Source organism: Gymnodraco acuticeps, unplaced genomic scaffold (assembly GCF_902827175.1).
Source record: "Gymnodraco acuticeps unplaced genomic scaffold, fGymAcu1.1, whole genome shotgun sequence".
Taxonomy (NCBI): domain Eukaryota; kingdom Metazoa; phylum Chordata; class Actinopteri; order Perciformes; family Bathydraconidae; genus Gymnodraco; species Gymnodraco acuticeps.
Genome location: NW_022990347.1, coordinates 42,976 through 57,232, shown reverse-complemented (window position 1 = coordinate 57,232; position 14,257 = coordinate 42,976). Strand labels below are relative to the sequence as shown.

The window sequence follows — 14,257 nt, the reverse complement described above, 5'->3', positions numbered from 1 at the left end:
TCTTTTATTTACTTTTAAAGCCCTCAATGGCCCCGCCCTACCTCTCTGAGCTGTTACACAGCTACATGCCCACTCGCACTCTCAGGTCAGCTGATCAGTTGCTCCTGAAGGTGCCAAAAACAAAGTCTAAGCGTAGAGGGGACCGTGCTTTCTCTGCTGCCGCCCCTAAACTGTGGAACGACCTGCCCTTGCTCATCAGACAGGCTCCCACACTGTCTGCTTTTAAATCCCGTCTTAAAACCCACTTCTTCTCCTTGGCATTCAGAAACAAGTAGATTGTTGCTTTTATTTGCTTTCAGTGGTCTATTGTTTTTTATTATATGGCTGTTATTTATTTTTTAATTATTACGTTTATTCTGGTTTGTTTTGTGTTTGTATCTTGTATTTTAAATGTATTTATATTATGTTGTGTGAGCTTATCCCTCTGTACAGCACTTTGGTCTGAAGGTTTTTAAAGTGCTATATAAATAAAGTTGGATTGGATTTGATTGGATATGGCTGCACCAGTCGTGTAATTAAGCTACATAAATGAACTCTTGGTATGTTTCAGTTATGTTAACAAAGATTGTTTTAGTTGTATATTGTGATGGTGTGTGACTCTGCTCCTTGTCTCATGTCCCTATGTCTCCTCAGCTCCTCCTGAGTTCCTGCAGTGGCCACAGTCTGTGTCCCGACCAGCAGGGGGCAGCGCTGTGTTCACCTGCGTGGCCCAGGGGGTCCCGGAGCCCCACCTCATCTGGCTGAAGAACGGCAAGGTGCTGGTGACCGGGAACAACGTCAAGCTGACCAACAACAACAGGTAGGTGGCAGTGATGTCATCACATTACTTGTATTACTTTTATTAACTTTTATTTAGGAAAACTACTTGACACATAGGACTCATTTGCAATGGTGCACTGGTTACATATTAAACATATAATATTTTTGTTGTGACCAATTCTTTAGTTGTTTTCACAAGATGGCATAAACAGATTCTATAGTATTCAATGAATGAAAGGTGGGAAAATGTATCTTATAGTTTTCGAAAATCTGAAATACACATGTGTAAAGATATCTTCTAAACTGGTAGCAGTTGTATTCTCAGATGTTTTCATTACTCACAGACGGCAGAGCTTCACGTAGTCCTGCATCTCAGAGCTGTGCCACATGGTGGCAGCGCTGCACAGAGTGTGTGCTCACTGTGAATGTGATCAGTGTGAGCTCTTCAAAACATGTCATGTTAAATTTAATCAATACAATATTTGTATTAGCCTATATCCCAAATATATTGGTTTCCTCCATGTGTTTTGCTTTCAAATATTTCATGCACCATACACACATGTTTTGGTGTTGATTTGATCATTGATGTTGGTTTCTCACTAACAAGCTAGTATCAACAGGACACTCTAAAGCAGATTTTTAAAATATTTTTTTAATTAAATAACTGAGTTTCTTCCACTATCATTGAATTCTGTATGTATCCTGTATGTGTGTACTGGACCTAGTTTGCAACAGATCACACAAGCTTTATTGTATTGTACCTAGAAAACAATCATTCTCTATAGAAAACTACCCTCATCAAGGTTTGTTTAGTGATTAAATACATATGTAAATTGGAATATGCAACATGTAACACATTATGCACATAATAAGGTATTAAACCAAGATGTTGATACTGGGTCCTGTAAAGACAAACAACGTAATGCATGAGCCCTTCACTAGGTCCTATTGTAATCCATAGTGTGTTTAAGATCATATTTGCAACAAAAAAAGCCCTTTTAAAACGACTTAACCCTTGTGTTGTGTTCAAAATCTGTTACCGTTCATGGTGTTCGCGGGTCAATTTGTTCGGTGGGGCAGAGGGAGGGGAGACCAGGTGCATGTTGCCAACAATTATTGTTACAGTGGCTGAAGGGGGTGGGGTGTCTAAAGTCAAAGATGAATCTTGATTGGGCCAAATTTGAACCCGAGTCACCTACAACAATTCTGCTGGGTCTTCCCAGACCCGAACACCAAATTATACACTTTATTTTGGCTAAAATGGTCAAAATCAGTTTTGTAGTGTTTATATAGCTGTTGTGGAGGATATCATGAAGCCTTGTTCCGTTAAAAAAAACTAGAGCGTAGTTATTATTACATTTTAACTTGAAACGGGTCACGGGAGACCCAAATACAACATAAGGGTTGCATTGGAAGTAGTAGTAGTAGTAGTAGTAGTAGTAGTAGTAGTAGTAGTAGTAGTAGTAGTAGTAGTAGTAGTAGTAGCAGGATAGCAGGAGCAGGAGTGAACTGACTCTCTGTGTTCTGAGCAGCACCCTGGCTCTGACCCGGATCAGTTCTGAGGACGAAGCCATCTACCAGTGCATCGCAGAGAACAGTGCCGGCACCAACCAGGCCAGCGCCCGGCTGGCCGTGGCGCAGCCCAAAGACCTGCCCAGCGCCCCCCAGGGCCTGAAGGCCAGCCCACTGACCACCAGCAGCCTGCAGATCTCCTGGATCCAGCCCCCCCCCAACGTCACCGACAGCATCATCGGATACGTCCTGCATATCCGCAAGATAGGAGGTGAGTGTCAGCACCATCAGAGCAGGAGAAGTTTAGAAACACACCATCTGTACTTAGTAGTCAAATCTATATGTGCTTCAGAGCCGGACAGCCTGGAGCTGCAGGAGGCCATCAGTAAAGAAACCTTCCAGCATGACGTGGCCAACCTGGAGCCCGCCACCACCTACTCCCTGTACCTGAAGGCCTACTCTCCTCTGGGGGCCAGCCAGCAGTCCCTCTCTGTGGGGGCTACAACTCTAGGGGGCGGTGAGAACAAGAAACCTGACACATATGGACTATTGGTGCTTTGACAAAATAATAACACAAAGAGAGTATAATGAATGAATAATAAATGCTACATGTTTAGTGTGTCTAACTCTATTTCACTTACTAAATCAATAATTTAAATGGCATAATGAAAAAACTGTAAGAACAAAAACTAGTCCATACGGCATCAGAGTGTTTTTCCAATGAAGTAAATGCTGTTCTAATGCAATACAAGTACCTAAACATGCTGCATGCTACATTAACAGGAAAAGACACTTGTGCGATATTACAGTATCAGACATCTAAGAAGGTACCTAGCCTCATATCACGATATCCATAAAATACCCATATATTGCCCAGCCCTACAGAGGGGGTCCATTATTGCTTTCTCTTTGTTTGGTATTATTTCACACCACAGTGAAGCAAATAGGTTATAACAAAACCAGGTGCCGTGCTGCTGGATATCTTTGTTCAATCTGTAAAAGAGCCTGTGAGGACAGTTAGAGCTGTCTTTGTTCTCGACTGTTATCAGCTCCCCTCTCATCCCTCCCTCTCCTTCTCCTCTCTCCCTTCAGTGCCCACACCCCCCACCTTCTTCACCAAGGTGGTGAACTCCACGGCCGTGCAGGTTCTCTGGGAGCTGCCCAGCAAGGCCGGCAAGGCTGAGGGCTTCAGGCTGTCCTACCGCAGGGTCCCCCACGCTGACTTCCAGGGGCCCATCCAGCTGTCCTGTCACATCAATGCCCACACCATCTCTGAGCTGGGTGAGTGTGTGTGTGAGCGAGTGTCTACCTAACACTGACTCTGATCCTGCATACAAATATAATATAATTTATCCAGTAGGTCTACTCATCTCCTGTTAGACTGAGGCTTAAATAAAGCCAAGGCAGCAGCACTTTACATTAGCTTTCAAGATTTGTTAAAAAGCTATTTTACTTGTGTGTGTGCTGTTCTGAGTTTGTATCTTAATGGTTGATTTTACTTATTGTGTCATGTAACTTTAACCTATTGCACTTATCTTAATAATAATGTAATGTATTTTTTGACCATGGCTCTGGCACCACCACCACCTGGTGCTGACTCTCACAGCTGCAGCACGTTAAAGTAAATAAGTCTAAACCTCTGTTCCAGCTCACGTTCATTACTATGTTCTCTACCTGCTGATGGAAAAAGAAATTAAGATTTGCACATCAAAGCACTAAGATGTCATGCACATGTCTGAGCAGCATCTATTACTCGCTCATCTTCGTTTACATGACAACTCCACGCTCAATGCCTGTTACCATAACAACTAGGGCTGTGCATCTTCACTGGTCTCACGATTCGATTTGATTACAATTATCCTGTCAACGATTCGATTCAATTCGATATCCCCGATGCATCACGATTCATACCAATGCGTTGCATCCTCAATTTTCTATATTACTGCACATGGCTTATTTTTCATCAATGCATACATGCAGTAAATACATATGAACTCTCTTTTTATTATTTAGAAAGTGCTTCAGAAATCAATAACATAAATGTCTTGACATTCATTTATAAACAAAAATAAATGAATTGTATAGGTCTAGCCTCCCTATATCTGTGTGTGAAGTTGTTCCATCCTCAAAAACAAAAAAATAATGCTTCTGCAGTCTAGCTGCAGCTTCTAGCAACGGTCTTCTGTTAAAGAAAGGACACTGAATGTCCTGAATGTGGCATCACACACAGGACTTGAGTCTGAACACAGCAGACAACAGGAGTGTTTACAACAGCATATAACAACTAAAATAGTGCATGTGGGTGCACACTTACATTCTCTGTCTTACTGTTACATAAATCCCATGAATGTATGAGATTAAATTAGCTTCATTATATCTCAGTGATTAAGTGACTAATAAAGTTTCTATCGGGTCACTATCAGCCTGTCACTCATTATTTTCAGGGAGGGGGCGGGGTTTGGAGGAACGGAGAGGAGACGGTGATCGCGGAAGCTTTTTTCCTCCTGCCTTCACAAACTTTACACACGTATCGTCTGAAAATTGCTAGAGGACATTCATACTCTGCAATCCAAGACTTAATTAAATCCACCAAAAACCTGACATGATTGTAACGCGATTATTTTTGAAAAACATAAATCCCTGTGCCGCAGCGACACGGAGTGATTCAGAGCGGGTCCTTCTGCTGTTGGTTCTGGACTGGTGTTCTTGTGTTGGTGGATAAAGCAAATGCTCCGTGTTTGGTGTTGCTGTGCCGCTGTCACGTCTGTTCCCTGATCTCTGCGCCACCGACCGATTTGATATTAAAGTGACAGAAAAAAAAAAACGTTATAGTAAAGCCGCGGCCGGAAAATCAGGAAGCAACGTTACTACGCTATAACCGATTATCTTCCGTCACTGCATCGATACCGAATCGTCCACGTCCGCATCGCAATGCATCGTAGAAACGATTATTTTCAACACCCCTAATAACAACACACCTCCAAAACAATATGGTTGAATGATTATACAAGACATCAGCTGCACTAAGCTGCTCCTTTTATTGGATTATATTTCAAAGGATACAAGACCTCTGAGACGTTTGAACAGACCAGTGACCAGTGACTGTCAATAGAGTAGTGCAGTGACGAGTCCTAAAACAGGAAGTGAGTTAGCATTTGACCACTTCCTGTTCCCTCGTCTCAGAGCCAATGGGATTTATCCATAGGATTTTGGAAAATAGCTGTAAATAAGGTCTGTGGTTGAGACATGTTGAAGAGACGGATCACGTTTTGTTCTACGACATTAAATCCATCAGCAGGGACCCCACTGGTGATTTCTGAAGAGTTGACGTGTCTGAAAAACGATGGTTGTTACCAAGTGGCTGAATAGGACTACAGAAGCTGTGGAGGCCGTTGTACGTCATTACGCCGAACACGTAAACACTCCTCTAAGTTTGTTTGCCCTGTTCTGCTTGAAAGCAAGTACCTGCCTCCTGCAAACTGTTAAAACAAACGCTTCAACTCGTACAATTTACAATCTGTATGTTTGAATATGGATCTTAAGTTCGTTCCTGCTGTAGTTCATTTATAGCATAACGTTAGCATTTTGCTTCTGACGATTAGGTTTATGATTAGAAAATGATAAAAGTAGGGTAGACATGTGGATATTATCCGGCTGAACAAAACGTGCATTTATCAAACAGGTTCGTTTTCCACACACCTTATTTCCAGCTATTTTCCTAAATCCTATGGAGAAATCCCATTGCTTTCTGTCGAGGGTACCAGCAGCTTACTTCCGGGTAAATACGTCATCCCTGCACCTCTCTATTCCTGTGGAGCTTTTCCTTTATCATTAATAGGTCTATTCATTGTCAGATGTGGACTGTAAATAATTATCCGAACGTTTGTCTTTTATGCTGCTCCGTCTAACAGGATGGTTACATTTTCTGTGACACAAATGGGTATGAAACCAGCAGGGTGACGAAGTGCAGCTTTAAAGGTCCCACAGTTTTCTACAATTTCCTATAAAGCTGTAGATTGTCACAATATATACAGACTGAGAGTAGAGAGTTTTCAGTCAGTACACAGCGGTTCAGCTGAACATGCATCAGTCTATCATTTCCATCAATGATCAATATGCTTGGGTTCAAATTCCTCTTGAAATCCCTCATGGTCTGCCTTCAAAATATAATTCATTTTCTTTTAAAATGCTTTTCTAATCTTGCCTTTATTAAATCAAGACAAATAAAAAGGAAATAATCATGATTTATAAATGGCCATGAGAAGATATTTCTCCCTGTTTAGCTGCAATTTGGTTCTGTCTATCATCATTGATCCTTATAGTGTTTCTGACTGCCTCTACGCTGACAGCTCATTGAACAGTGCTGTCAATGACAATCATGTGTCATGAGTCGTAACCTCAGGAGCTCATTATCTGACTGCAGGGGGATTGCAGGTGCTCCAACAGGCACCATACACAGCGTTTAGAAATAAATGCAAAAGGCTGTTTCTCTGATTGAATTGGGAAATGAGATGGCACCAATTATGGATTAAACCAGTTCAAGTCAGAGCAATTAAACAGTGGCGCAGTGATGATGTGTTGTTGTAAGCCGACCCCAGGATCTAGCAATGCTCCCTCAACAAAAAGCAATGAGATTTCTTTCTTGGATTCTGGTATATTGCAGATTATAATATATGTGGCAAACACATGTGTGTGATTCTTACACGTTTTGTTCAGCAGGATAATCTCCCAATTTGAACACCACTGTCTGATTTTTGAAACTCAAATGCAATTGGCAGAAGTGAAAAGCTCACGTTGGGTAATAAAGGAACTTCATCAAAGTCACATGACTTCACGTCACCACCGCTAAGCTAAAGGCGGCTAATGGTCGGCGTGATGACATTAAATAGTTTCATTGAGTCACTTGTTAGCAACCACCTTATTTCCAAAAACATGTAAAAAAAACATCGACTTTAGGAAGATGTAACCAGTATTGCTAAAATGCTACTACTTTCCAGGTTTTATGACTAATTTCTGCATCAATGTTCAATAACCAGCGTCCTTGACCTCATGTGTTGATCTAATGGGTATAAGTCATGGTCTCAAACTCCTGACTCACTCTGTTTGGTTGCTGTGTTTCAGAATCAGGTGCAGTGTATGAAGTGAAGTTGGTGGCCTACAACGGAAACGGGGAGAGCGACTGCTCCAAGAGACTGGTGTCTCTGGCAGAGGAGGCCAAGAGCGCCCCGAGCCCCGGTGAGTCTCACACAGCGGATTCAATGAGGAATCCCATAGTACCCAAACCTATACACACCTTTAAACCTTGCTTAGGTGTTCAAATTAGACTTTATCAAGAACAGACTAGCATTTTTGTAAATACATATTACTTTGAAAAAGAGATTTCAAGACAATACATATATGAAGGATAAGAACTGAATTTAATTATTGCAATATAAGATGCATACATGATATTAGACAACAGATATATTATATCCCAATGATCAAACTCCAGAAATGACGCTACAAACTTTATCCAAAATAAATAAGACAATAATGCATGACATATCTGAGTTAGATAACATGGGTAAATCAGAAGGCACCAACTCAAGCCTTTATTAAGGGATATGTTGAAAAAAACATGGAAACATACATTTAACATTGTATTTGGTTTAATATCATGATAAACTCCAAAACAAAGCATGTTGGCATGTAAGGACATAAGTTGTAAAATGCAGAATATTTAGATTGGTGATTCAGTGAACAGCCAAATGGTGCGCCACAAGGAATTGTGGGACAGCCTTATCTCCTTTCCTTTCATAAAGAATAGTCCATAGTTTCCTAAACTAAATGAGATAAAATAATGTTTGAAGCTCCTTTCCTATCATCTAGACAATTCAAACAGCTCGTATCCTGGCTGACACTTCTGGGTCGTATAATTGCTAGTTGAAGAGCTCATGTTTCCCATTGTGTGTGTGTGTGTGTGTGTGTGTGTGTGTGTGTGTGTGTGTGTGTGTGTGTGTGTGTGTGTGTGTGTGTGTGTGTGTGTGTGTGTGTGTGTGTGTGTGTGTGTGTGTGTGTGTGTGTGTGTGTGTGTGTGTGTGTGTGTGTGTGTGTGTGTGTGTGTGTGTGTGTCCAGCAGAGAACAGCCTGTGTCAGTGCAGGGGGGGGGAGGCCTCACTCGGCAGCATCGTCATTGGCATCCACATCGGCACCGCCTGCATCATCTTCTGCGTCCTCTTCCTGCTGTTCGGGTACCGACGCAGGTCAGTCCTGCTGTGCTAACTTTACACTGATATGTATTTATACATCATATTCTGGGGAATTAGGCAGTCGTGTTTACCGTCAGTGGTGAAATGTAATGAAGTACATATTGTACATATTCATATTGTGAATGAACACATTTATTCATCTGTAATCATAAAACACTAATTTAATATATGATTCTGAAATGGGCCATTAGGCATAACAACTACTTTTGGTACTTTTTGTATATGTTGATGCCTTTTGTACTTTTACTCAAGTAAGAATTTGAAAGCACTACTTTTACTTGTAACAGATTATTTAAAATGACAGTATTGCGACTCTTACTTCATTGATCATCAAAATTCTGCAGCTTTTATGAAGGAGTGTTAAGCTATGCTAATGTAGCGTTAGCAGAACCGGCACTCACAGCTGGACCCTGTTTACAGTCTGTTCTGCAGTAAAGGGACTCAGGACAACTGGTCTGTACCGAGGGACAGCAGAGGACACAATAGGGTCCCTAAAGACGGAGCACACCGGCCCCAAGTGGAGCCCCCGCCACAGGTAGACCCTTTTCCTCTTGATCCAATCACTGTATCAGTTAACCTCCTAAACTTCAGTGGTATCTGATTCCTGTCTTTGTTCTCTCCTCTCTCCTTCTCTTCCTGTGAGCAGGTGGTCTGTCCGGCGCAGTACCAGGTGGTCATCGAGCAGCACGGTTCAGGTTTGCCTGTCACAGACACTGGCTAACACTGGTCTTTAATATCAACACCCATATCCCCCCCTCCTACTCACTTAGCATCCCACCAATGAGCTCCTTCTGGGCCCAGTGTCAGGGTTACTTTCCCCATGACCGGCTGCTTCAAACCTTACATTAGTCTCTGCAAAAATGTGACAATATTCTCAAAGAGCTAGGAGACATCCTGGTCCTTGGCCACCCCAACCCTAACCCTAACTCTCAAACCAAAGCTTTATTGCCTTTATTGCCTGTGCACATTCTCATGTGCATGTAGAAAAAGCCTTCAAAATGCATTGCCAGATCAGTCCGTCACATTCCTTCAGTTTGTACTCCACACACACATGTCACTTTTCCAGTAGGGGTCTGTTCCATAACCAAAATATATAGTATTCCTCAGATCCCCCTGGTAAGCTGACATGTTAAGTTGTGGTCTTAAAACCCAAATGAAGCCATTCTTAGTCTGTGGTGATGGAACTCTTTGCCTTCAGTTCCTCTGCAGTAAGAAATGGAAGAAACAGTGGCCTTTGCAAACGCCTTATGAGAGTGAAAGTGATAGGAAGTGATTGTCTATCACCGTATGAGCCATTTAGAGGAACCGTGTTAACAGTTTACTCAACTCCTCTTCCCCCTAAACGCTGCACGCCTCCAAAGAAAGCTACCTCAGTCTGACAGGAATGTCTGAGCCATAGTGCAGGCCGGTTTTAGCCTGATAATGCTACCTTTGCTAGCCTACCTCAACCGAAAACTACTGAAACCCTTTCGATTCAGAAACTACTTCCTCCACCAGTGTCAGTGTACTGTGCCAATCGCCAACTAGTCCAGAGAGTGCTCCTCAGGATGACTTCCAGGGAGTGTATAACCGTGGCATGGCCTGAGCTCCACCGCCACAGCCCTGCCTAACCTCTCCAGGGATCGACCAGAGCCTTAACCACTTCCTGTTCAAGCCATGTCATCTTTCCATCTACAGGTCCAGTTTTGGAAATCTTTAACTTTCAGCGCTCCCTCCTTGATCAACGTTGACCTCTACATGGCTTTCCAGTGTCCATCTCCAAAGACTTATTTGTGCAGAGGAAGTAGCTCATGGAACATATAAACCTCAAAGAGTGCCTCGAGAACATTTAAAGCATTCCTTTCTTTCTTTTAGTCCATTAGAGGAAGTTCAACATGATGCTTGCTTGTTCTGCACAACCCTGATGGAAAAGAAAGACAAAAAGTGTTTGAGGCCATGCTGCCAAGTTAACTCTCCAGATGCCAAATGTGTCACCCTGGGACCTCAATGACACTGAGTTGGCAGCAAATAATTTTAAAAGGTGACACTCGCCTGAAGGCACGGACAGCGCCGTGTCTCCAGCGTCAGCCTATCCAAAAAGTTCTTCTATGAAAACCAAGCTGAATGATACCCAAAGATGTAAACATTTTGATGGTTTTCCTTATTTTCCTTTAAAGAATTATTTTAAGAGAGACATTTACTTAAATGTTTGGATTGTTCCAATTTGAAAGGGGTCACCTGTGTATACAGTGCTTTAACCTAACCCAAACCAAAACAAATCTCATGATTTCCTTAGCATTTTCTTTGTAATTTTTTCATAACCTTTTGTTTGGTCATTCCAGGTGCACCCCTTCAACACGGAACTCTTTATTTTGTTGATTCTAACTTGTACCTTTTTGAAGAGTAACCAAATGAAGATGTCAGATATTTTCTAATACTTGCTATATTGTTACTGCTGTTTAAGGAATACTTGCTTTCTGTTTTTAGTAGTTCAATTCTTGCCAAATATTTATGTATTTTAACAAACTATGTAACCTCTATAAATGTAACATTCCAAGGGTTTAACTTTGCACTTCGTCACAACCAAAGCTCAGGATCATGCTTGTGAGCGTGATAATTTCCACGAGTGTGTGAACGGTTAACACAAGGTGAACCTTGAGGGCAGCAGCTGTGAGAAGAAACCTCTTCCTTAAACCTAACCCAAAAAGTAGCTTTTTGACCTAAGTGGTTTAAACAAAGAGTTGAATGGTTGTATTTTAAAGGAAAAAACAAGTGCCCAAAAAGGAAATGTATCTTTATTTTCATTAACGGCTGTCACTGCTTTATTACAACAGCCATTAAACGGGTCTGACAAAACACAACAGCTTTATACGGTCATCAACAACCCATATTAGCTCACTAGCTAATGTTTCTTTCTTATCTTCAAATGAGTACACATCATATTTAGCTGCTCTGGTTACTAAATTGCACTGTTAACATCCGTTTTTGCATGCTAGCTTGATGTAGCTATAGCACATTAAGAAGCTTAAATACTCACTTGTTAAAGCCAACAATGGTTAGCTTGGATCCTAAATTGTGTGCAATCCTCATTTTTCACCATCGCTAACAAAACAATAGTTCAATGTTACGATAGTTAATGTTCCAAACAAAAAAATGCTTTAAACGAATATATCATTAACCAAAAGTGTGTGTTGTCACTTGAGCTGTTATGTTCCTCAAGGTTCACCTCAACCCTTTAGGAGTGTTTTAGGTTTCCTCAAAGAATACAGTATTAAAGGATGAGGGCTTTTCTCCTCATCTACCACTGAAGCTGTTAGAGCAACACAATACCAAAAAGTGTTTCTGATTTAGACCTAAAAGTCAATGTGATTTTTGTAGTGCGAATTGTCTAGTGGTTAAGCTAGTTTTTAAATAGAACGCATTTGTTGCTTCTGTTTGGAACCATTTCATTTCTCTGCCTCTTTTCATTTGAGTCTTTTGTTCTTCCTGCTGTGCACAGGAACATGTGCCAAAGCAAATGTTTGCTTTTTCTTATTGTTGATATTATTATTAGATTTGATTACATGAATTAAGGTTTTTTTGTTACATGTGTAAGGATGGTATGAAAATGATTTTTAGGTTATGGTCTTTGAGGAAGTGATGTGAATGAGAATGTATGGCTGGAAGTTTTAGAAGCCGAACTCACATTTTGCCCTTAAGAGCCTACTACTAGATAAAAAAACACCACAAAAAAGTTTTACAAAATGTAGGAGAGTAGAAACTGTCTGCTAGTACCAAGGAGAAACAATGCTTTAAGGATTATAAGTGCTTCTCTTTTCACTAAAGCTTTCCACTGTAATGTAGCCAACTGAATCCTAAAGCTTTACCCTGCTGTGACCGAGGTCCCTCCTCCGTCTGTAGCCAACATGAGAAAGGTTGGGAGGTAAGGACTGACTGCAGACACACTGGAGACCGAGCTGTGACTGGAAGGCTTTCACTGTAAGTTAAATGCAGAATTCACACAAAAAGGGTGTCAGTTCACACAATTTACAAAAAATGTTTTCATAGTTCATCTTTATTTTTCTAAGGTTTGTCTTTCACGAACCTGGCATTCTGTAAGAGAACAGGTAACTTTTTAAATAACAAGTTAGGGAGTAGTTAAAGACATCTCAAAGTGTGTACTTTATCACAAAATGACAACATTAGTATTCGTTTTAAAGGGCCAAACAACTTCCACTGTTACCACCAAGGTAAACAATACAAGTTAATGTTTCCATAAAACTTAGAGCCTTAGCTAACATGAGGTAGCTACGCCAATGTCAATACACTGTGCAATACAATGAAGCATATAATTAGAGTTGTTATTGATAAGTAAGTGTAATAAATAACACATGTCATTTTCCACCTTAACACACATGATGACACAGGTGACTTCCACCCTAATATATGTGATATTACGTATGACTTTTCACATTAATTAACATTAAAACACGAATTTTCTCATTTTATTCTGTAAATACCTTTTGTGGTGATTTTTCGTGATTTGTGTGAACTGACCCTTTAATGTTATTTATTTATTTATTCAGCCGGAGGGCACCTGTTGTGCGTCTTTCAGATATGAAGGTAATTACAAGACAACACCAGTATTTAACTGCAGAAACTGTGGCGCTCAATGACAACATCCTAATAATTGACATATTCATCATCAGGTGATATCCTGGTCACTCAGTGTACATAAGCTATTCTTCTTTAGGCAAAACATTGATCTATAGCTGCACATTTACCAATATAATGTTTTAAATTACACATTAACCATGATAGCTGGTGTAAATGTTTACCTTTCTAAATAATTATTAAAGTGTGATGAAATATTAAAGGGAGAGCTATTAGCATTGGCTAGTGTGTTAGCCTAACCACAGCTTGGTCTCTGTCTGTAGACTGATCCTGAATGTCTCACCGCTGCCTTTTCTCCTCCCTTGATCACATACCAACATGCCTAAAACCAAATAAAGAAATGTGGATGAAATAACGTTTCTCTATGTATTTTATTTGTGTAGCATACAACAAATATAGTTACCCATGTCATTGGTGGTTATTATTAGGGATGCACCGAATATTCGGCCACCGAAAATTATCGGCCGAAAATGGTTAAAAAGGCCCTTTCGGCTTTTGGCCGAAAGGGTTTTAGCACCGAAAAAATATCACCGAATGTCAGAACAGGCTTACGTTGGTAACGTGTTGTTGTGATGACGTAATAAAGACGCGGCGACCATGCTCGCGGCTGGCTCACAGGGGGGGGAACATTGACCTTTGTCATCGAGATTGCCCTGAGCCTTTAACAAATCGTATTAAATAATCTGATGACAGACTGTAAACAGAATAGCTGAAATGTTAACAAACTAAATAACTCAGTTTCCTCTAATCATTAACCCATGTTTGTATCATGTAGTTAACTCCGTGTGTTGCTGCTAGCATACATAACACCTGACGTGGAAACGTTACTCGTGATGGAGCTACAGAGCTGCTAGAAAGACGGTCGAACCCGGTACATTCCTCCGTCTGCATGCGGTGCACTTTTGCTAAATGTTTAGACAAATTGCTCGTGCTTACATGCTAAACTCTTATTGCACTTATGGTAACAAGTATTCTCCACATCGAGACGGGTAAAGTTTAACCACACCTCGAAGCGCGTTCTCTCCGCCATCTCCGCAGTGTGCTCCGCTGCATGTAGCAGCTGCGTGTGTGTAAACTGCCCCGCCCCCTCGCACACAGACGGGGGG

At 41.1% G+C, this 14,257-nt stretch overlaps 1 protein-coding gene across 3 annotated transcripts in view; it reads left to right on the top strand.

Moving 5' to 3' along the window:
- The window catches only part of LOC117551199 (immunoglobulin superfamily DCC subclass member 3-like), an 88,511-nt gene extending 75,005 nt beyond the window's left edge, over nucleotides 1-13,506 (top strand). For 2 of the 3 annotated variants that reach the window (XM_034223950.1, XM_034223952.1), the window contains 8 exons: nucleotides 634-799; nucleotides 2,292-2,542; nucleotides 2,624-2,788; nucleotides 3,364-3,552; nucleotides 7,393-7,506; nucleotides 8,387-8,513; nucleotides 8,940-9,054; nucleotides 9,166-13,506. In XM_034223950.1, coding sequence (XP_034079841.1) covers nucleotides 634-799; nucleotides 2,292-2,542; nucleotides 2,624-2,788; nucleotides 3,364-3,552; nucleotides 7,393-7,506; nucleotides 8,387-8,513; nucleotides 8,940-9,054; nucleotides 9,166-9,240 — 1,202 coding nt within the window. In that variant the 3' untranslated portion in view covers nucleotides 9,241-13,506. The remainder of the gene's footprint in view (nucleotides 1-633; nucleotides 800-2,291; nucleotides 2,543-2,623; nucleotides 2,789-3,363; nucleotides 3,553-7,392; nucleotides 7,507-8,386; nucleotides 8,514-8,939; nucleotides 9,055-9,165) is intronic. The other variant, XM_034223951.1, reaches the window with a different exon arrangement.
- The last annotated feature ends 751 nt before the right edge of the window (nucleotides 13,507-14,257 follow it).